Genomic DNA, 23,521 nt, shown 5'->3' with positions numbered 1-23,521 from the left:
AGCGCTCTTTCATACAGACAGAGCTCACATTTTCTCATGAACCTTGACTCTTTCTGTGTTTAGCTCTAAAGACTCATGTATTCGCTGGATTCACAGTAGTCAGGCTCTATCTGCTCAGATACATCAACAGGAAAAAACACTGATAGATGCCTGGGGTTTTTTTTCCAACAACAAGACTGACTTCTGACCTGTGCTTGTTTAACCTGTTTGTCCTTGAGTGTATATTGTCCCTAGCATTAAGTTGATTTGACAGAGTGGACTTGTCTTCTAAAAAACGTGGAGGTTGTTTGTCCAGCTCTCCCAAACCGACCAAAACTAAAAAAGTCTAAGCAGTAGGGGACTTTTGTGCAGGATAATCTTTCCCATAGTGGTCCTCTGCTCATGTCCTTGCATGGATTCTCAGCATCCCTCTGTCCTGTGCTAGAAGCCCGGGTGGCTGGGCCATGTGAGAAATGAAGGAGGACTTCGTTTCCCAGTGGAGAAAGAGAGTTGGATCTGGATCAGCGCTGGGTCAGGAGAACTTCTCTGTACACCCCTAATCATCTTTCCTTTAAGGGCATGTTTATGTTTGCACATTTTTCCCCTCCAAATGTGCTGAAGGAGACTGAACTCATGAGAATGCTTTTGGTCTTCTTCATGCTGTGGAGGCTCGATCGCTTTATCCCACCTTTTTTCATACCTATTTTTTGGCCATAAAGATGACTAAAAACATTTTCAAGTGCCAAGTCATCGATACAGGAAAGCAAACGTTTGTGGGAAAACACTGTTTGCAACGCTGCAATGGGTTACAGTGACGAGGTTTGATGGCAGCGTCCCAACACTCAAGCGGATCGGAGGAACAAGAGAAAAATATTTGCACTAAACGTTCTAATGAAAGTGAAATGATTATCTATGCGTTGTGTTGAAAGAGCACAATACAGAAACTATTTCTGGCCCTCCTACAGGCGAATGTTCTTGTCCATGTCAGGTGTGTTTCTAACTGGGACGAATCTCCACATCCCGCCCTCTGCCAACTGCTCCGTTTTCTTATCCTTACTTATTATCCTCCTTTTTCTCCCTTTTTCTTTTTAACACTTTCTCTTCCTCTTTCAAACATTTCAGCTGAAATTCTCCCCTCACTCCTCTTCATCGTCGCCACTCTTTTCTCTTCCATGCTTGTATACAGCTCTGTCTCTTCCAGGAGAGCTCGGAGGCGTTTCCGCTCCCAAACTCCCCACAAGCTTTGCGCTCCCTGGTGGGATATTAATAGGAGAGAGGAGGGGGACATGGAGACCAACTCTCAGGAGGGATGAGAGTGGGAAGTTAGAAGTGGGGAAAGGGCTGTGGTTGCCGGGAGCAGCAGACATAAATCCATCATGCACGAATAGCCCACACGCACTCTCACAGACGTATACAATGTTCCTGAAGAGGAAATTAGAAATAAATTGATGAGGGAGAGACATTGACTGAGAGTCAAAAAATGAACCCCCAGACTGTTTACCATGACTTGATACTGTTCAGATTCTCATTGGTGCCGAAAACAATAGAATATTTAGACTTATTATTTTCCTAACCTTTCCAGTTAAAGTGATTCCATGTAAAACCCTCTTTATTTTGGTGATTTATGAAAATATGAAACATTTAAAGACACTTTTTTTTCTTGGAAAAAGCACTGCACCGATACATACTCTAAGTGGAAACTAGTTAAGACATACCATGCTTCTTATAGCTCCAACAAATGTTCTGCTCATTGAAACTGTGATACACGTTCATGTTGGAATATTTCTTTTCTTTTCAGTGAAAGTGTGAATTTTAAAACACTATAACCCACTTTGTGAATTTTGTCTTTATAGTATATCCACTGAGAGCTAACACTGTCTCTGTTATGACGATGTCTGCTCCCAACAACCTGATGAAAGGAAAAGCAATAAGAGATGGATAGACCAACAGAACAGCAGTGAGACGGATACCTACAAATACTTCTTAACTGGCTCGTTGTTAATCCTACACAATGTGGAACTCATGACACGTGCTGTGTAGGCTGTCTTGTTCTGACAAGCAGTTCAATATTAGAGTGGTGATGTGGCAGAGAGAATTCATTCATTCGTGTTGGCAGGACATGGATAATGTCACATAAACATTGTCACTGTCACATGCATGCGTTTGTGTGTATGTTGTCCTGTTTTTAATTTGTTCGTCTCTGTGATCTATTGATCTTTTGCTCCAATTTCTGACTTTTTCCATTTTATGAAGCACCTTGAAACAAAGTGTGTTAAAAGTACTATATTAATAAATACTTACTTGCTAACATCATGGTCTCTGTTAGAAATCTGAACTTTAATATTCTTGTTTAATTGATCATATCTCTATAATTGGGGTGGAATTGCAGTCACGATATGATACTCTAAACATGGCGGAGGATAGCAATAAAGTGATTCCACGATGACTTAATATAATGCAAGATAACCATATAATGACACATCAGGATATCCGATAAACTGAAGAATACACTTTGCCCTTAAATAATAAAAGTATTAATGTATTCCCTGTATTGTCAGTTCCTCAAAATTAGCCAAGAACAAGGATAAAACAATTTTATTGTTCTGATTCTGTAGATGAAACTGACAGAACGATAGAACTGTAACAACAAATCAGTGTGAAAAGCACATTTCTTTGAACAAAAAACATTTGTTATTCAACAGACATAACCAACTTGTGCACTGTATATAAACTGGTAAACATTTTAGGCTTAAACTTAATTTATTTTGTTCCCGCCCTTCTGTGGAGTATCATCAAGACTCCCACCACACCACCATCATAAATTCTTTCACCACTTGAGCACTCACTTTGCCTAATTATGTTATTTTAGGGGCCCCTGTGATATTTCAGGCTCCTGAGGTGAGTTGCCACAGCAGACTGTTAATAACGGTGGACAGGAGAAGCTCTAAAGGGGAATCAAGCTGTAATGTTTAGAGCTCCCCCTGCTGACTGGCTTTAGTATAGGTCATACCCATTGGACGTGAGTGTAAAACTGTCAAATCATAATACACATAACCCAATTTTTCCTCAAACCTAAACTATGTCATAACTATTGGTTATCTCAAAGTGGTTTGCAGAATGTTTCCATTTTGTCAGTCTGACCATTAGGCAATAGACTAAAATAATAGGCTTAACTTCATTCTGCTGCTTGGCTGGAATTCAGTATGAATATTTGAAGGAGAATATTTCCTCTGGTATTCAGAGAGCACTTAAGTTATGAACTGGTTCAGTAATGTTCCTCGTTGTTTTAAGAAATGAAAAACAAAAACTGGAAACACAATATCAACCAAACATGAACTGTTGCTAAGGATTTAATATGTTCTCATAATATTCTGCCATGGTTTCCACACTACCACAAATCAATTCAACAGATTCAGGTTGATGACAGTGTGGGTTTAGCTGCGGTGAGCTTATTCAGTTCTCAATACTCTGTTTTACTCCGTGACTATGTGGCTCGTGTGATCATTTATAATAATTGTGTTGTTATTTTCACGATTTTTACTCATTTATCTCCATTGGAAAAAAAAAATACAACTGCAAAAATGCAAGTCTGAGAAACCTCACAAATACAATAAATTACACAACTTTCCATGCAGAGTAATCAACGTGCGTTTCATGTGCTGTAGAGGGAGAGACAGATAAACAATGGTGAGCATTTTCAAGCATACTGTTGTCCCCTATCCGTTCAGCAGATGGTTTGTGTCTGATCAGGCTAAAACATTTAGGGAGTGGAGGTCATTTCAAGGTCCAGGGAGCAGCCGACAGCTCAGCACGCTGTAGTCAAAGGTAACAGGACATCCTCTAGTGTCAGCAATATAGCAAATCTCCCTTTAATGCCGTGAATTGTGATGGATAGCTTGAGAGAAGTCAAATCGACCAAAAATAAATAGATAGATAGATAGATAGATAGATAGATAGATAGATAGATAGATACTTTATTGATCCCGAGGGAAATTCAGGGCTTGATATAGGCCTTGCATTGTATTTTGATTTTTGACCCCCCCCCCCGACTTCTAAAAATATCACAGACTCTGACGTCCGTGTCTCGCTTCTTCTTTTCTGTTTGCTCCTAGCTTTATCAAATGTCAGCGGAATTCACCCAGCCAAAGATTTGTCAGTGATGGCACTTTGGCTCTGGGCCAGACCAGTCATTCTGCTCGAAATGGCAATTTTAAACCTGAAAACCCTTTTAAACCTTTGACAAAGATTTCCTGAGGTTGAGGTTCAAATTGGATCCAAAGTAAACACAATTTCTCCTGTGAAGTTTGAACATTTTAGTGAAGGGTTTATTAAGGATGCTCTTGTAGTGTGTGTAGTAGTGCAGGCACTTGTACATTGTATCTATTAACTGACGAGCTAATGAAAGTGGAGGTGGAGACGGACCTGGGAGAGAACAGATAAAGACTTACAATGTCCAAATATATATCTGAGGCTGTTGTTGTCTTCATACACACCCGGACCACTCTAGACTTTTTTGCAATGATCTTACACACACATAATACAGACGTACAAATCAATGGTGAATTTGCACACTACCTTACATTCAAAAACAAAGTGCTCCCGACCAAATCGCTGTTATCATGACGAAAATGAAACCGTATGCAAAGATAGAAAAACACTCATTCCAATAATGTGTGGGTTTGTGTTCGTAATAAATAAGGCAGAAATGAAAACCTGCAGGGCAACAGAGGCCCAGACTGTTTACTTAAATTGTTCCATCAGAGTTAAAGTGTGTGGTAGAGGCCTTTACACTTCAACAAAAAAAAAAAAAAAACCTTCATTCTCCTATAAAAAAAGAAGTAACAGCTTTGCAGTCTGTAGAGTCATACGGCTCTGGACTAATAAAGTGGATAACTTTAAGTTTATGAGTCAATTACAAGATCCACATAGGATTTCTAAGACGGTCTTGTTTTCACTCATAAAGGACTGCTTATGAGACTAGAAACAATATGAAAGGAACATCTCCAGTAACAAGATATCCACTGTTTAAGTTCTCAGTCCTCTAGCTCAAGGTCTTTGGATCAAGCTTTGAAGATAAAACTCCTGTCATTTAAGCCATCTCAACAGCAGAGACAATTGTCGACTAAACAACTCAACCCATCTTATCCAAATTACAACAACAATCTCCAACGTGCTTCAACTGTCTCTGCTGCTTCTCCAGTTAAAGGCACGACTACTGCTGGAGATATTTAAAGGTTTAATGATCTCTGTGGAATCCAAAGTGCCCCACACTGGGAAAAAGAATTTAAAAGCCTTAAGTCACTGCATTAAGTTTTCTCATTTTTAGGACGTCCATGGTCTATAAACAGAGAAGCAGGCTGTTTGAGAACTGCTTATGTCAGTGTTTTTGATGGTTAGTCAACCACGATGTTTCCTATGTGTGTCATCTTCCTCTCGCTTCTTTTTAACTTCCCACTCCGAATGAGTGCAGGATTATGTTGAATTTAGATCCTGCACGTTGAATACTTTTATTACAGGTGGGAGTTGATGTTTATTTAAACTGTCATGAGCTCTGATGTGTTTTATAACGCCACACAAGACAGAGTCCTTTTCCTTGTGATCGCACTGTGTACCACGAGAAGTTACATCCAGATGAGGATGACACTTGAATTGATTTCCTTCCTGATTTTCAGAAAAACAAACAGTACTCGCTTCCATCAGTCCAGTAGAGCGTGTGTGGGGATAGAATTTCATCTTTCGGTTGACACCAGCCTACACACATGCGTGGTCTTTTGTATTTTCTGCTCTTAGTCCTGACACAAGGTAGGTCGATATTTTGTGTTTTTTGTGTTCCTATATTTGTAGAGTGTGTGTGGGTGTACATGTGTGTACAGTAGGGGCTAAGTTCATTCGTGAGCTCATGTTTTAGATTTATAACTGCTCCATATCATAAAGTTTAATTCAATATGTTGATGCCCTTCACAGTGTCTTCCAGCACAGTAAAGGTCATTGGCCTCTCTGGGCACAATGTCACCCTACCCTGTGCGTACGACACCCAAACTCATGGCGTCCTCAGCTTCTGTTGGGGACGAGGGAAAGTGCCCCGGTCCAAGTGCTCCAAGACAGTCCTCTCCTCAAAGGACAGTGCTGTAGACATGAGAGAGTCCCCCAGGTACCAGCTGCTAGGCAGAGTGATGGACGGAGACGTTTCCCTGACCATCCTGAACGCTGAGCTGAGCGATGCTGGTGTGTACGGCTGCAGGGTGGAGATCCCCGGTTGGTTCAATGACTATAAGGTCAACTCAAACCTGGTCCTAGAGAAAGGTAACACTCAAAATAAAATAAAGAAAAATCATCCAGCATGATCATGAATCTGAGAAAACTTTCAGGTTTTCTGTTCCCACTAGCTCCCGAGGAACAAGCGGTGACAGAGGACTGGACATTTACGTTTGCTGAGACGCAAGGTAAGAAATCAATTGGGATGAAGAAATGCGTATTCAAACATCAAACATGGGCAAGACGAAATTTATTTTTTAAATCTTAAACACAAATTTCACAATTTAAACTATTTACAGAAACTGTGACAACATCCGAGTCTACTAATACAGAAGATGATGAGCCACAATGTGGGAAGAGTTTCATTGCAACATCAGAGGTGTGGTATCATTTGCTTGTTATTGATATCAAATTCAATTCATAAAACTTTATTTGTCGCCGGGGGGCAATTCATGATATTCAAATATATCATATCAAATATTCAAAGCACTAAATGAATGTGCATAAATAGTTTTATGTGCTCCAGGGCTCCCAGATATCTGAAATGCAAACCTGCTCTAACTGCATTGGTTCTGCATCTAAGCTTTTTGTCATTTAGCCGTTTTTCAAAACTAATTTCTGCAAAAAGAATCTAAATACTAATTAGATACCTGCTTAAATACAGTATCTTATTTTTATTGAAAATAGAGAATAATTTAACTTAATAATACGTGAGTAGTGGGCTGGAAATGAGAATTAGAAAGGAAAAAGGTGCGTTTGAATTTTTTATAGAACTATCATTTAAATAGAGTCAATATTTGTGGCATCCAAACGGTGTTCTTAATATAATTCTGCCTCATTAATGATTTTCCTTGCAGGAAGAATTCAAAGCATTCCTCGGAGTGGGGAACATCGGCCGGGTTGCAGCTATTTTCTTCCTCTCCGTAATCATAATCCTTGTCTTTATTTTCCGTAAGTATGGAACAGATTATAGTTTGTGACTGATGAGCCTTTCAGATGAATTTCCACACGCACATTTAAAGTGGGCAGATATCAAGGAGTGGGAGTCACATAGAGTGTCATCTTTTAAAAATGTTTTCTATTTCTTTTCTTCAAACCAGGGAGAGGATTTCTGCCGAGGAAGACGCTTGAACATCTTAACACCTCAGCCGCTGAAAACATTTATGAGAGTGTGCCCTGAGAGACGGTCATTATGATGAGAACAAAGAAGTCGGTCTTTGTCTCGAAGACATAGCGGACTGAATATGTTTGTCATTAACCGGCTTTATCCTCAGTAATAGAGCGAATCGCTGGAACTGCTATCTGTTAATCAGTAAAAAGGCGTACGTATGTTGAAGCAGCTTACAGTCCCACTGTTCTCAGATTGCACTGAGAAAGGCTAATGTGTCACATGTGGCTGAGAGATACTAAAATATCCTGTGCATTTATGTTTTCAGTTTTTCATGGCAAACGGCCCATTACAGCTGGTGGAGAGTTTAAACTTGTGGACATAACGCCACCTAATGGACTTTTACATAATAACTAAAATAATAAATAAGATGTTTTAACACAGTAGGTTTGAGGAAAGCGAGACAGAGAGCGAGGGCAATACAAGAGACTCCTCTTATTGTTTATATCTACAAAGAAAGGAGATGTCACTTGTGAATTGTGTATTAGATAAACAAGAATAAAATCAAAGTTTTGAAAAAACAACAATATGCACAGCCTGTCTTTCATTCAAATCTAAAATACAAGACATTTGAAAAAAGTTTTTTAAATAAATCACCATTTAAAGTGGACTTTTAATAGTTTCAGCAGCACTTTTTTTGGCACGGCTCAATGTCCATATTTTGAATTCAACCTACTTGTCATTATATTTCAAAAGTGGTCGATGCTTGTGTCTGTCAGGGCTCTTCACACCATGTGACTGTAAATATCTGTTGTGTTTAGTGCTGTGGGATAAACATCAACTCTCTACATGCACCACTAAGACGACTCGGAGCACTGCTGTACCAAAATATCATTTAAGATAGACTCCCCACGCTCTCTTCAGAACCTCCATCGGCAACGGTTACTTTTCTGTGTACTTGGGTTCGTTTTAGTTTTCTCAACATGAACAGAGATTTGTTGTTTCTGTCATGAACATTTGGTGGGCTTCCCATTTTGGCAAGAGGAGTTTACTGCTCACAGTCTATGAAGAGTGACAACTTCCAATCTGGTCCAAGCTTTCTCAGTCAGATTGTCTTCTCACTTTTCCTTTTTCCTTCGGTCTATTCTTACTGTATGTTTCATCCATGTTTCCTCAGGGCTTGGTTGTTCTTCTTTTAACACCTATGATGACTCATTCATCCTTTTTTAAAAACAGTCCATTCTCTCAGATACTCTGTTGACTTGAACTTAAACCAAAGTATTGTTTGCTTAATTTTAAAAAGCAGCCTTCAGGCTTACGGACACATTTTAAAAGTAGAAGGAAACTCTTGTTCTACAAATGAGGTCGGTGCTCTAAGAGAAGAACCTTATATGTTCTCTCAGACAGGATCAAAGACAAGTACTGGAGCACATAACTCCCTAAAGGCAGATTTATTTAGCTGCAAAGGATCAGTGTTTTGACACACTGCCTTTTCCTTAGAGACGCATCTTAAACTGTCTATTGTAACTGACCCCGTGCCTTGTGATCAGCTTCAATTTTAATACCAGGCAGGAAGAAATGAAAGCGTTCATGGTTGTGGGGAACATCGGCACGGTTACAGTTATTTTCTTCTCCCACCATTACCATAATCCTTGTCTTCATTCTCCATAAAATAAGGAATAGATTACAGTTTGTGACTCATGCGCCATTCAGAGTGATTTAACACTTTGAAGGGGGGAGGGGGGTCCTCTTGTTTTGCAGCAGGAAGTGCATTTGCTTCAGTCACCACAGATGGGCAGCATTTAATTTCATCCCATCTAAATCCAATCAGTGTTGATTAAAATTGTTTATAGCATAAGCAAAACCTTTTTAAATGTTTAAACTTGAAAAAAATACTGAACCTTTTTAAGGTTGCCATCACTACACACTTTTCTGAACACGTACTCAAAACTTATGACTGTTTTTTAGATATTGTTAAAAAAAAAAAGCTGGCATAAGGTAACAAACCCTTCATGACATTATATATCCCTAGTTTATCTCAACCATCTTACTATGTTAGAGTCCATTAAACTCACCTCATGTTCGCATTTAGTGACAGCTGAGTGACGGCCACAAGTACAAGAAAAACACAGTCTGCATCGCTTTTTCTCTTGCAAGAACTCCTGTGTGTGCCATTTGGTTCATGATGTTGTTGATTTAATTTAAGTTCTCAGCCTGCGAGGGAAACCTTTTGAACCCTTTTAGTTCATCAGCATGGAGAAAAATGTACCAAATCCTCTAAAGCAGCAGCAGTGCCCAGAATCCCACCATTCTCAGATTGCAGAAGAGGGGGAGGGGGGGGAATATGTGTGTCATGCGAGGCTCAGAGGAGGTAAAAATATCCAGTGATTAATTAATTCTCCTTCCTTGTTTATCTTTGTTTCTCCAACAGCAAATGTAATGTGACATAATAAAGAGCGCTAGAGAATAGTTTATACCTGTGATCACAATGCCATCTACTGGACTCAAACATTATGACTTTATTTGACTCTTCAGCAATTCTAACATTATGCTGAGTGCATAATTCAGTATCAACGACTCATGAGTGTGACTTCTCATTTTGGGCCTCTTTCCCTTGAGAACGCTCTGTGTGATTCTCTTTTTCTTTCCCTTTATGTCCGCCTTTGTCAATAAAAAACACTTTCTCTTCCACTCTTTCGGTTCCAGTTTTGTTCAAATGTTTATTTTATTTTTTAGACAAAGAGTATCTAAAAATGCTGATTTGTTTTTGTTGTTACGTTGTCCTGTGAAATGTTGTACCGTGTAAGCAAAATCTCAGAAAAACATGGCTCAGGCATCTTTTCTGAATGAGTAAGGGAATTCGCCTTTCTGTGGCTCTGACAATGTTTTCAGGAATGTCACACATGTGAACTGACTCGTGTGAAAACTTACTGTAGCATGTCTGCATGTTTAGTGTACCAGGTGCACTTACACTGTAGAGTTGATATTTTAACAGCATTAATTAAGTAACACTTAAACGAGACATGAGAGATCCTTGTGCATTTATATTCAATGTAAAGTTAAATGAAAATTAACTGAATCGAAAAATTTGATGCAACTAACATAAAAGTTGTCAAGAAGTAAAAAATAAAACTAAAAACAGGAAGCTGTAACTTACATCGACCTTTTAAAGACAGCTTCCTGTTTTTAAAAAATGGTTAATGTTTTGGGAGTACTCAAAGGAAACTTCTGTTCTGGGTTACTAAATATCCAGCAGACCCACGTGCTGACTCAGCAGTCTGCTGACCATTCAAAAGGCCATGGCCCTCAAGTAAACCAGACCTTCTATTTTCAACAGGGTTACATTTCAGGATGTGATGACTAGGTTTTGCAATGAAGATAATACGGTCAAGATGTGCAATACTTGAATACTTTTCAACACCACAATACAACTTCTGTTACTTTAATGTTTGATAGTATAACAAATACTGAAACTTTAAAATAACTACAGATTGAACTAACAGATCTCACTACAATTCTTCCGACATGGCAATTGAGACCATGTGCTGAAGCTTGCCTGCATTTATGGGTAATTAGAAATACAAAATAACCCAATTTTGGAATACTAGGACTTTTTTTGTTGTATTTAAATAGGTGATTAATAGTGAGTGCAGTTCAGTGTGGGGATCCACATAGAAGCTTTTGAAGAGGTCTAAGGCACTCAGTGGGTGATGCGTAAAAAGCCTTTAATACATCAGGCCGACGGATTCACAAAAACATAAAATTTTTCAGCCACACAGGCCTCCATCAGGGCAGGTGACCTGTTGGCATGTTTTTATGAATCTGTCGCCCTGATGTATTAAAGGCTTTTAATGCATCACCCTATGGGTGCCCCAGACCTCTTCAAAAGCTTCATGTGTCAATATTGTTTGATTTTTAATAGAGTCATACTGAAGTTTAACATTCTGGTGTTTTCTCAACTGTAGAAGACACGGTGAACCATTTTGATGTTTGGTAGACAAAAAACATTAACATCCGAGAAAAACAAATCTTTTCACAGCCCTAGAAGCTATGAGTGTTTTCTATTGAACAATTGTTTAGAGTGGCAAGTGGCACCTTTCCCAGCTGAAATTCTGTGGGTGCATAAAATCTGAATGGTTAGACTCCATGAATGCCTCTTTATCTCTGTCGCTACAAGCAGCGAGACCAAACAACGGCAGTGTTTAAATAACCTTGATTGTGTCTCTGTCTTATCATCAAAAAGAAACAGTGTGCCACTTGTGGAATAAGGAACCAAAACAGCAGAGAAGGAAACGGCTCTTTTCTACATTCCTCTTCTGCCAGTAGAAGTTGTTTGTGTGAGCATATCGAGGACAGCGTCATGTGATGTGGAAAGATTTCAAAGCAGAAACCACACTGTGGTTTGGTTTAGTATGGTTTAGCAGGTGCACTAAATCCTTTCATTGTTTCGGAGACAGCAGGGCAAAATGATTCAGTTATGCAGACGACCTCTCCCTCTAGGTTGCACTTTTCTCTTTTGCCTTCTTGGTAAGTCAGCCATGACAATAATTCCATTTTGCAATCATTTTGTTTAACATAAAACATCTCTCAATACCAGCAGTGTTTTCTATCTCAGGTTGGGTGTCTGCTGAAGGGATCATAGCCACAGTGGGAACAGATGTTACTTTGATCTGCAACTATGATGCCAAGTACTATGGCAAGCTGTCTGCATGCTGGGGCAGAGGAGCCATCCCCAACAGAGGCTGCGCCAATGAAGTGATCAAGTCAGACGGGTCGGCGATGGTCAGCAGACTGTCAGAGCGCTACCTGTTCATGGGTAACCTGGAGGAAGGGGACGTGTCGCTTACCATCAGGCAGGTGGAGGAGAGCGACTCAGGGATCTATGGCTGCCGTGTGGAGGTACCGGGCTGGTTCAATGATCACAAACACCAGCAGACTTTGACCGTAGTGGCCGGTAAGACCCACACACAAATGTAGAGAACAAAAAAAAAAGAGGACTTGTGTTTCATCTACCCAAGAATAAAACTTCTTTGATGAAATGAAAACCACTGTATTTGTTTTTCTCAAACTTTTTAGCACGTCCTAACCCCCTGAAGGTGGAGACAAGAGAGGTGAAGGAGAGAACTGTTACTGTTCAGTGGACTCCTGTGTTTGACGGTGGCAGTCCCATCACATCCTACTGGATCGATCTCAAACACAAACAGGGTGAGCGCAGAAAAATATCCCAATGGTCTAAGCAGAATATGGTCACAGGGCAGCTGCATGAATCTTCGAATTTTACCCTTTTTTAATGGAATTGAATTGAGTTTTTGAAATTATACGATGAAGTGTGTATGTTGTTTGATTTTCTGCCGCACAGCATCCTGGGATTCTGCTGTCAGAACTGCCGTCTCTAATCCTGATCTAACTCAGCTGACTTTGGTTGATTTGCGTCCTGCAAAGACCTACATCCTGCGCATGTTTGCGATCAACATCATGGGCATTAGTGAGCCCAGCAATGTGCTGACAGTAACAACCAAAGAAGCAGGTACAGACAGTTCATTTTTTGTTTTAGTAAGAATTGTAAATATGAAGAACTTTTACTGAGGCTTTGATTTCCCTTCAGCGCCGGAGGGTCCTCCTCTGGACATGCAGCTTGAGGCCCTCACCTCTCACAGCATCAAAGTCACCTGGAAGGTAAAGTCTTCATTTCTAATCTTTTTTTTGTTTGTTTTTTTTTTGCAAACAGTCAAGAATATTGTAAAGAAACATTACAGAGCATCATATTTACTTGGTTGTTTAGCTGGATATAAATATCCTTACTAATATGTCACACTTTTGAACTCTTAAGATGTTTCTTGCTCTCCCGACCAGCCTCCTAGAACCGAGCTCAGAAATGGGGTTCTCCGGAGTTACAGCATCAGCTACAGAGAGTATGATCCTAACGTCAGACAATTCAAAAGGTGGCAGCACTTAAGTGTGGCAGCTACACGAGAGGCGGAGAGTGTCATCTTGACTCACCTGAAGCCTTCCTCCATGTACGGCGTTCTGATACAGGCCAAAACGTACGCAGGGATAGGACCTGCCTCCACTGCCCCTCTCTGCTACACTCTGGATGAGGGTAAGCTGGTGAACATAAGAGGATATCTGAAAGATATGGCTAACATTACAGTTCTATTATCATTTGGCAAATCCACTTTTAATTAAACAAGACTGTATTTTATGTTTAAGTTCACGGAACATCGACACCTTCAACTAAAAGTTCTACTTCGACTGCTGCGACACAGATACAAGACGATACAAGTTCTACTGCACGTATGTTTAGTTGGGTTTAAAACCTCATTTAACCCTATCATTTAACTTTTTAAGACAACATGAAATAATTATGATTGGAAATGATTTTCTTTGTGTTTAAGCTCGCACAACTTCAGCAGAGGATGCTGTTACCGTGGCAACAGTTTGGGAAGAGGCAACTACAAGTACCACATCAGGTAGTTTATTCTAATCAAAAACATGTTATAAAGCTGATCAGAGTTGTTCCACTGCTGCTGTGTTTATTTCACTGAAACTTCGGTTTGATTTTCGGCCATCTAACTTTATTTTATTTGAATGTAGGTCCTGAGCTGTAAATCCACAGTCCCTATCAATCACAAAATGTGTGAAGTCTGAGTCACTATTTGTTGTTAAAGTGTCACACTTAAGATTAAGTATTAGTATTAAGTATTATTCACACCTTTATTGTTTATCTGTGCAAGCAATAATATCACTTTCACCAGAAGATGCATGTTAAAAGCTGTATCTCTAAATCTGTTTCATAATTGTGTCATTGTCCTCATTCATATTTTTTGCTTCCTATACTGTAGTGCCCCCAGATCCCCCTGTGGTTGAGTTAAAGGAGGTAAAAGGAAGCGCAATCTCTCTTTTATGGACCCCTGGGTTTGAAGGTGACAGCCCCATAACTGGCTATTACCTGGAGTACAAAGCTGTAAACGGTACAAGAAAATTTCAATTGTTGCCACATTACTGTAATTCAACTCTAAAGGCTTTACCTTTTGGTGTTCATTATTATATGTATATTTTTTCAACAGCCTCTTGGGATTACACAAAGACAGTGGTAGATTTCAGCCCTGACCAAACAGAGGCCACAATAATAGAGATCAATCCCTTTACCTACAACATCCGCATGTTTGCCAAGAACAGTGTGGGCACCAGTAGAGCTAGCAACATCCTCACCATCACCACAGGAGAAGCAGGTGACGTGTTCCCTGATTGGTACATTATGTTTTTAACTGCGTTACTTGTGTGTTATTTTTGTACATGATGCAGAATAGCACTGGACTTTTCATTGGTATCGCTTTACTGGTGTTACAATAAAAAGGGTTCATGTCCTTCGCAGTTCCTGTAATAGCAGAAGTAGGGGCACTTTTTCACACTCAGTGAGGCAGCTTAAAAACATCACACTGCCTCAGTATCTTTTCAGAGGTGTTTTTTTTGTGTGTGGATGTGCTGCTTTTGTATGTTGAGCTGTTTAAAAACAAAAAAACCCTGTCATACTTGTGGTTGTGCCGAACAGGTCATCAGAGCCATGCTGACCTTACAACCATTTCTACTGACACTCATGCTGCTGTAAGTATTAAACCAAGACCTTTTAATACCAACAGTGTAGGAGCAAGTATTCATATCCTTCGCTGAAGTAACAGAACACCAAACTGTAAATAAAGTGATGTTGGAGTAAAAGCATTTCACAGTTACTAAGAAGTGACAACGTTCACAATGCTTCTTCTGTCCAACCAACACTGCAAACTGCAGCATTATTAAGAATAGCTTTTCTAAAATAAAAAGCTCAAATCCTCACATTTGTTTTACAGGAACCTTAAAATATTTAGTTTAAATAATAAGTTCTGTGTACATGTAGGCCTATCTGATAAAGTTTTAACCTTCTGAGTAATGAGAAATGTATATATCCTTAGCATCAGAGGGTTATGTTTAAGGTTTCAACTGAATTGACAAAGTCTTAGAGACTTAGCGTGTAGGCCGACTTTAGAGCTAAGAGATAAGTTAGTGGCAAGCTGCTTAACATATAAGCATCAAGCTAGGTATAGGCCTACTGCTTGTGATTTGAGTCACTCAAAGGACATGTAAAAACACAATAGGTAAGATGTCTTGATAAATTCATACTTCAACAAGCTTATTTCAATTCAATATCACCTGGTGGTAAAATCCTGTCAATGCAGCTTTAATCCTCACAATTCAAGTAGAACTGCACCTTCAGTGAGAGTGAGGATGAACTTTTGTTAACTGCTTTGTGTTAGGCCAGCGTTGAGGAGGGACAGAGCGGCAGTAAACTAGCTGCCATCGTGTTGCCAGTGGTGTTGGTGGTGTTAATAGTTGCCATAGTGACTACATGGCAGCTTCGACGTGAGTATTCACTAACAGTGTAAACATGAGATGTCTAGAAAAAAACCTTCTTATTTAATATTGACTGCAAACTCTCTTTTCAAAGGAATAAAACAGAAAAAAGGCAGTCTGAGCATGTAAGTGGTTGCATTATTTGCCACATTTCTTCAGAGAATTAGGCTGCTAAAAATCTTTAAATCATTGAATATTTATCTATTCCACAGGTGGCTGAGCAGTGGAACGCTACGTTACAAAGGAGCCGAGTCTCTACAGGAGCTGTGAAACTAGTTTCTCTACACTTTAGCTTTGATGTGCTAAATTTGATGTTTTATAAAAATGGAAAACAAAATCTGTATTGCTGTTTATTAATTATTCTAATTTAGGTCAGAACCCCAATATGCCTAAAATAACCAGTGTGTTTAGTTGATTTAACATAACAAAAAACAAATAATCTCCACTCTGTAAGTATTCAAGAATTAATGTCTGATGTGTGAATTAACTGTGTTTTCCCCCCAGTTTTATCCAGGTTAACTTTCAATTAGCCTTCAGTTTGTGTTAATTCAAAAGGACTCTTGGTATACTTTTTTTAAAGGTTTACACGCAGGACTTTATGTTACTTTCTAACAACATATATCTTAGAGCTAAAATATGTAACAAGCTAATAGTGCAAACAACTTTCAACAGACACAATGATATCTCTCCTATATCCACAGATCGCCCTGGTCACTTTGTAGCACTTATGTAAGTTTAGCAGCAGGCCACAGTTCACAGGAGAGAAGTGTGTGCGACTTTACAGTACTAACCACTTAGCCGTCTTGGTACTGTTTGATAATGGAGAAATGAGGGAGACATAATCGTACTTTGTGTTTTTACAGCAGTAAACTTTTGATCATTGCCAAAGCCAACCAAACCAAATTCCTGCATAATGTTGCTTTATTTACCAACATAAATAGACCATTACATCTTTGCTGAATATGATTAACTTTTTTTTATATAACCTCAGTTGCAAAGAGAGGAAATGTGTTATTTTGCAATTAACAATCATATAGAGTGATATCTTCCAACAATATATTCAAACAACATGTTTTATTTATTTGTGGCTTTATATGTAATCTACTGAATCCACATCTCTGCCATTTTCAGTTTTTTATTTTTATTTTCAGGAAATAAACATCCACAGTGCTCTTTTAATTTGTGATGAAGCAAACTGTATTTCATATGAGCTTACTGTAAATGTGCTTGATCTGGGATTCTGCTCGCCATTCACTTTTAGTGTTGACTGGTTAACCTCGTATGACCTTAATAAAACGTGGGACCCTGTATCTCCAGTTTGATGGAAATAGTTCATGTTCTGTGTTCAGAGTATGATTAGAGGCAATGCTGTTAGCCAGTCTCAACATGATTTTATTGTAGGCTAAAACATAAAGTCTCTGTTGTAGTTGGCCTACTATCATTGAACAGATGTTAACTGTTTTTTTAAAGTAGTGACACATACACCATGAGGTGTTACTGTAGGACACTCAAATGAAAGAAGTAAAGAACCAAAGTGGAATTTGTCAACTTGCCCCAAAAGAACTGTTGGTGGATGAAATAATGTTGTCTGATTTTTCTGCACAGTCATGTAGTGCACACTTAGGTAATTACTGACCAGTGTATTTCCTGAAATGACAGAAAAACCAAACAAAAACACATGATTTTCTTTTTAAATCTCTCAACCATTACTTTCATTCTCCATGCACAACCACTAGAGGGCACCAGAGTCCTATTAGTAATGCTTTAGCAACCGCTTCAGTTGAGTACTCAGATCTCACCTCATCATTGACAGAGAAGTCCTGAGGGGCAGACTCTGCGGCCAGCTGGATTTCCATCCATCTGTCCTGTAAATCTCTTAATTGTGCTAATTAAGGAGATGAGGAAGAGGAGGAGATCTGATACCTCTTTGGAGCCGTGAGGCAGCTGCCTGCGAGGGAGTCTCCCACTAATGGGTGATCCCAGTGGGGGATACCTAAGCACCAGCCTCGGTGGGGACCACAGAAGGGATCAATGCTTGTACAGTATGTGATGAACGGGTATTTAAAAGGAGGCTTCCACTTCCTTTTCTGCTTGTTTACATCTATTTCTCAGAAAAATGGGGCTGATAAAGGAGCTTTTGTTTTTATGGTTTTTGTATTTACTTCTTAAACTGTTACACTTCCTGAAAATGGACTGATTGTCTATAGCCTGGTTGTATAAATATTGTTGAATATTGGTTTGCACTAGTGACCCATCAAAACTCAGAGTTGCTGACACACAAAGCCACAGTTTGCTGTGTGGCTGTGGCCTCTAAACAAGAACTCCACCACATCCCTCCTCTCTGGACTTCCTCTCGTGTCCGAACCCCTTACTTCCGTTTTCTCTGCCCTTCTCTCTCCATCCTCAGTGTGCCTCCTCGGTTACACAAACACGGAGTCGTCCTTTTTCATTGCAACGCCTCTCCGTCCTCTTCTCCTGTCATCCTTCTTTCTCTCTGTTCAGACTCCGGTGATTACACTGCTTGGCACTTACATAAACAGACGAAAGGAGGCAAGGAAGGCTGTAGTAAGCACTGGTTGAGGACTTTGATGAGGTCGCTTTGATTGGCCACAAAGCCAAAAACTTATTTTACATCCGAGCCCACCACCCTGACACTTATTGGTTCCTTTTAGACCATGCCTGCCACCCGGAAACCACACAAGGTGACAGTAGTCAATACAAGGATGTGGAGTTTTGACACAAATGGAAACAGCCCAACTTACTGATCTGAAATTAAGTAACAATGTTTCATTGGCAATTTTGGCTCATTGGTCCTCTTCAAATATCTTCTGCTGAGGCAAATAATTCTTAAAGGCAAAAACGCTCCCTCCTCATGTAAGCTGTGTCCATTGGAGCTGGTAAGGCTTTAGTCGGCTGTGGGGAGCGTACGGGCCAAATTATGGCAGTATTAGCTGTAGAGTAAAGACTGTAATAAATCATGCACTATGGTTTTGGCCACATCAAGGCACAAGTAGTCAGGAAACTGGGACTCTGAAGCATACCAAAACACCAAAGGCCTCCACAGGAGGGGCTGGTCTGCAGGCCTCCCTGCTTTAGAACGGATGCGCGGCCCTGGGCCCAAGGAGCTGCCAGATGTTGGCCCTTCTGGAGAACCTTAAGAGTTTATGAACAGCCCAACAGATGTGAGTTTTGCGCAAGGCAAAAATGAAAGAGGGAAGGGGTGTGAGATAGAGGGGACATGCACGTAATTCATGGAAGCATGTAGAGCGCTGAATTTTGGCCTACTTACTGATGAAAGAAGCCTTAATTGAATCAACTCTTTATTCAACCCCCCTGCAAACTATTTAAAAGGAACTTTTCATCTTGTTAGATCTAAAACATTCCTGTCAGTGTGTAAACAGCACACAGAGAAGCGACACTGCTAAAATCTCATGCATACGTTGTGTAGGACCTTAAAAAACAAATCACAGCAAATAATTTACTTGTCGAGATGGTTTGATCTAAAAACAAAACAAAAAAAACACCCCAGATATTCCTCTTCATTCATGAGGAGATTTAACGGTATGTGTGTGTGTTGATGTGATCTGATTAGCCGACCTGAGCCAGATGGAAAGCAGCGCACATGTTTGAAGGTCAGGCATTACAGTTTCCATGGAGACATCACCAAGTACTTACACCAGGTAAACCAAGTACAGAGTTTTACTGTGCAGTGGGTTCCCAAGGGGGACCTGCATTAGTGTATGTATGCGTGTGAGTTATTATTGTGTCTATGTTTGCATGGTCGTGCATGTGTACTGTATAAGAGTATTTATGGTGCTTTTTAAATTTCACTATGCACCTCTGCTTTTAGTGTGTGTATAACCAGTAAGATTTATGCTCAGATCAATTTGGACAGGAAATTGTAGGTTATCAGAATAAATGAAGCAGTGGATAAATAAGTAAATACACTTCGACGAAACTTTAACACTAAAGGAAAGGAATATGTACATCGGGGAATTCGACTCAACAGGAAGACATAAGAGCTTTAAAATATATTAAATCTATCAATATTGAACAGTATATAAATATTAAAAATAAACATCATTTAAAGGGGGGTGTAGATCTAAAACATTTATCGAGTGTTATTGAATGTGCTAAGATAAATTGTGCAAACAGAGCACAGTTTGAATGAGACAGGGACAGTCAGGATAAGTTTTCTGCTAAAGAGAGGTGAGCTGTTGTAAAGATCTGTCAACACAATCCTGTTTAATGTTGCTTAAGAAATCAACAGACTTGCTTGTCATCCGTCCAGTTCAAAATGATAAATATCAGTGTGCTTTTACCCTCCATTGCTTTGTGTGTTGTACATTTAACAATGTGTTCATGTTAAGTATATGATAATGTAAACTAAACAGTGAAAATAATTATCGTGGCATGTTAATACCGAGCACATCTTGAGAAAAGTGGAAAATTTCAACCTTCTCGGAGGTCTAAGTTTCCATAGAAACACACTAGACTTTATATTGATGTAGGAGTTTATCAAATGCTGAAAAAACGTATTTGGCAGCCAGTCATTGAGGACAGAAATAGCTATACTGACATGCTTGTTGCCTCCCTTTGCACACCCATAATCCTTAATGCTCGCAGTTATTTCCATAAACGTTTGAACATCCAAAACCATATCTTTTTACGATTCATATCACACGTCACCTCTCATTCAGGCAGCATTAAGTGTCAGAGCTTTGAACACAAGCATGGCTCCTAATCTGTTTAAATGTGCTTCCTTTTTTGCCGCTTACACCGCTGACTTTTGCTTTTTTATACACCTGCCCAGAGGCGAGTTCTAGTAAGGAGAGGCGTCAAATTGGAAGACCTCCATCGTCCTGGCAGCTGAACATAGTGGAAGTCTTGGATCTGTTCAGGGGGATTGGACCAGCTGAGCTCTGCCGTGGAAGACAAGTGGCTGGCGCTGTTGAATGGGAGGTAGAGTGAGGAGGGATGGTACAAGAGGCTGGGGGGGGGGGGGGGGGGGGGGGGTAAAGTAGAGGAGGGAGAGGTAATCACATCAGGGGATTAGTGGCTGTTATTAATGAAGGATAAGACTTTTTGCTGTCACTCTCACTCACACACACAAACTGTCTGTCTGTCTGTCTGCCTGTCTGTCTGTCTGTCTGTCTGTCTGTCTGCCTGTCTGTCTATCTGTCTGTCTATCTGTCTGTCTATCTGCCTGTCTGTCTGTCTGTCTGTCTGTCTGTCTGTCTGTCTGTCTGTCTGTCTGCCTGTCTGTCTATCTGTCTGTCTGTCTGTCTGTCTGTCTGTCTGTCTGTCTGTCTGTCTGTCTTTAATTCAATTACACAGCTGTCTCTCCGACCGTATAGCCTACGGCAATGTGTTATGATTTTGGATTGTAATATTCTCACTACCTACTTCATGAGGAAGAAAAATGATTGTCTCCCGTGCGAAAATGTGTGTGTGCGTGTGTTTTCGCCGGCATGCCACCTTTTGAAAGATGGCCGTTCAGTGGTGAACAAACAAGACATTTGTCTTAAGTCTTGCATCACCTGAGGGGAACACTGAGTGGAAATGTGGTTTGCCAGGTTATCTTTCCCTTGTATTTTCCCTGTGACCAAGAATTTTGGCAGGATTTCTACTACCTCACACAAAAAATTAACACCTGTCTGTCATTAAGGTCATTTTAATTCCTCCAACCTTCTGTTCATACAAGCACGGGCTAATCAAAAGGCAAAGTGTGTGTAAGGCAGTTAGCCCATAGATTTATTTAAAGTATAACAAACACAACAGTTAGCCTATAGAGCTATAAGAATCCAGTTAGACTGTATCGAGCCTTGTGCTAGCATGATTAGCATCATTACTGCTAACTTGTTAGCCAAGTCTAAATTCTCTCATCACCAGAAGCCTCTGAAAATGTAATTTGCCAGGTTATAGTTTGCAATTTTTTTTCAACCTCTGTGTGACACACAGAATCCAACACTGCCAACAACAAAAAATAATCTACACCTGTCTGTCATTAATGTCAGTTATTGACAGAATCATACACTTCACTACTCAGATGCATGAATAAAAGTGTGTTTGTATCTTTAAGCAATGGCTGAAACAAACATACTGTACAGTGTGTAAAACTTAAAGGCGGGGTTGGTAGATTTCTTTAGATACACTTTTGACGATTTTGTTTGAAACTGTCTTTAGCCTCTGAAAGAAATTAATAAGTTATGTGCTCTGAAAAAAGGAACAAAGAAATCCAATCATCTGTGGCAGTTGTGAGCATTTAAAAACTTTGATCAATGTACCAATGGTATTAACGTCCCTGTTTTCCTGCATGTTTTCTACCCCTTGCGTGCATCCCAGAAGACAGAGTTTATGAATTGAGTTTTTAATTTGGCCCCCTTTTTTAAATAAAGTTGAGTGATTTCTTACCGCCAAATGAGACATGATCAGACGTAGTTACTTCTCAATGCAAGTGATGAGCTGGGATCCGCTTCTGGAGCGAAAGCGTTCATGTAAGTGAGGGGTGTGGCTTTTGAGGGAGCACAGAGGGGAGGGGATGTTACTTTTAAAATCAAATTAAAAAAACAAACAAACAACCATGCCTTGTACTTAGAATAGAATAGAATAGAATAGAATAACAAATTAACGAAGAGACAGTCTATACTGTACCGTTAAGAGTAAAGCCATGGCTAAAGGATTACTGTAGTTTAGCATCAAGCTAACTTTTCTCAAGCTATTTTTCTCAGATGGTGAAATACCAAAATATAATTAATACAAGTTGTAAGACATAAAAAGTGACTCAACCTATTTTTTATGGCTGGCCACGGGGCATTAAAGTAAATTAAAAAATAAACTGTTTTACTCACTGGCCAAATATTGACTCTTACATTATCCGAAAGAAATGTAAGAACATTATGGAAATGTGCTTTGTCAGTGTAATTTGCTAGTATTTTTCACCACATTTTTTTTAAAAGTATCTTCTCCGTCATAAGTGGTGTGATGAAATCTATTTCAGAAGATCAAAAGATAATAGTTAATAGATAATGTTGTTGACTTTTTAGCCGTTAAAAAGCTAAACAAAGACACACAGGCACGGGCAGATGACAGCAACGATGGCATCTCAGTGAGAAGACGTATGGGCCCGGGTTAAAGAGATACATTTGCAGGCTCTTTCATCAGTGAAAATTCGCCTGAGCCGCAGAGCCACAAAGACACCAGCGTCCCACCGTGAGCCGCAGACACAGCTGCTCTGCAGTTTCATCATCTGAATGGAGTTTCACAGCAGTGGCAAGGAAACCATAGTCCCCGAGCCTTGTCATACAGAAGGACCCTGGAGGTATAGCAACTTGTCGTAGAAGCTCAGAGGCAAGACAAATAAGCAAATAGGCAGAAGCCACATGTATCCATGCGGCTTTATGTGAAAGAATGGAGAGAATTTGAAAAGCAACATTTTTTTCCTATAATCAGAGGCAAAATAAAAATAGCTTAACATTGTGGACTTGATATATTTTCCTTTTTGGTGAAAACCTTAGAGTGGATAAAGCAGAGTAACTTGTGCTCAAAACTTCTTCATAGGTGTTGCATTAAAATGTAGCTGAATAAATAAATAGCTACTTTGTTGTACTTTTTTTTTTTTACAAATAAGTAAACAATGCTAAAAGTACAACTAGCTGCGTGTTTTTACATGGCTGTGTTTTTAAGTTGGGCCCTATGAACAGAGAGAGCTGAAGTCCCTGTGGGGATACACACACACATCCTCAGACACACATGCCAATCTCTGTGTCTGTCAGCTCTGTGCTCATAATC

At 39.7% G+C, this 23,521-nt stretch overlaps 2 protein-coding genes across 3 annotated transcripts in view; both read left to right on the top strand.

Annotated features, from left to right (window-relative positions):
• The window catches only part of LOC306829813 (T-cell immunoglobulin and mucin domain-containing protein 4-like), a 44,055-nt gene extending 36,144 nt beyond the window's left edge, over positions 1-7,911 (top strand). Inside the window, exons 1-6 of one of the 2 annotated variants that reach the window (XM_079352983.1) lie at positions 5,336-5,781; positions 5,944-6,282; positions 6,366-6,422; positions 6,534-6,613; positions 7,092-7,185; positions 7,335-7,911. In XM_079352983.1, the coding sequence (XP_079209109.1) occupies positions 5,739-5,781; positions 5,944-6,282; positions 6,366-6,422; positions 6,534-6,613; positions 7,092-7,185; positions 7,335-7,414 (693 nt within the window). In that variant the 5' untranslated portion in view covers positions 5,336-5,738 and the 3' untranslated portion in view covers positions 7,415-7,911. Of the gene's footprint in view, positions 1-5,335; positions 5,782-5,943; positions 6,283-6,365; positions 6,423-6,533; positions 6,614-7,091; positions 7,186-7,334 lie in introns of those variants that run through there. The other variant, XM_079352984.1, reaches the window with a different exon arrangement.
• A 3,718-nt stretch (positions 7,912-11,629) lies between these two features.
• On the top strand, positions 11,630-17,040 carry LOC306829226 (protein sidekick-1-like). The gene is made up of 14 exons (XM_079352171.1): positions 11,630-11,869; positions 11,958-12,296; positions 12,419-12,547; positions 12,702-12,869; positions 12,948-13,018; positions 13,196-13,442; positions 13,553-13,636; positions 13,738-13,812; positions 14,185-14,313; positions 14,410-14,574; positions 14,895-14,947; positions 15,634-15,739; positions 15,825-15,855; positions 15,943-17,040. Exons 1-14 carry the CDS (start codon positions 11,809-11,811, stop codon positions 15,998-16,000), a joined length of 1,716 nt encoding a protein of 571 aa, XP_079208297.1. The 5' UTR covers positions 11,630-11,808; the 3' UTR covers positions 16,001-17,040.
• The last annotated feature ends 6,481 nt before the right edge of the window (positions 17,041-23,521 follow it).

The sequence above is a fragment of the Symphodus melops genome (assembly GCF_947650265.1).
Source record: "Symphodus melops genome assembly, chromosome: 9".
Lineage (NCBI taxonomy): Eukaryota > Metazoa > Chordata > Actinopteri > Labriformes > Labridae > Symphodus > Symphodus melops.
Note: the sequence above shows the minus strand (reverse complement) of the source record. Positions and strands in the feature narration are given on the sequence as shown.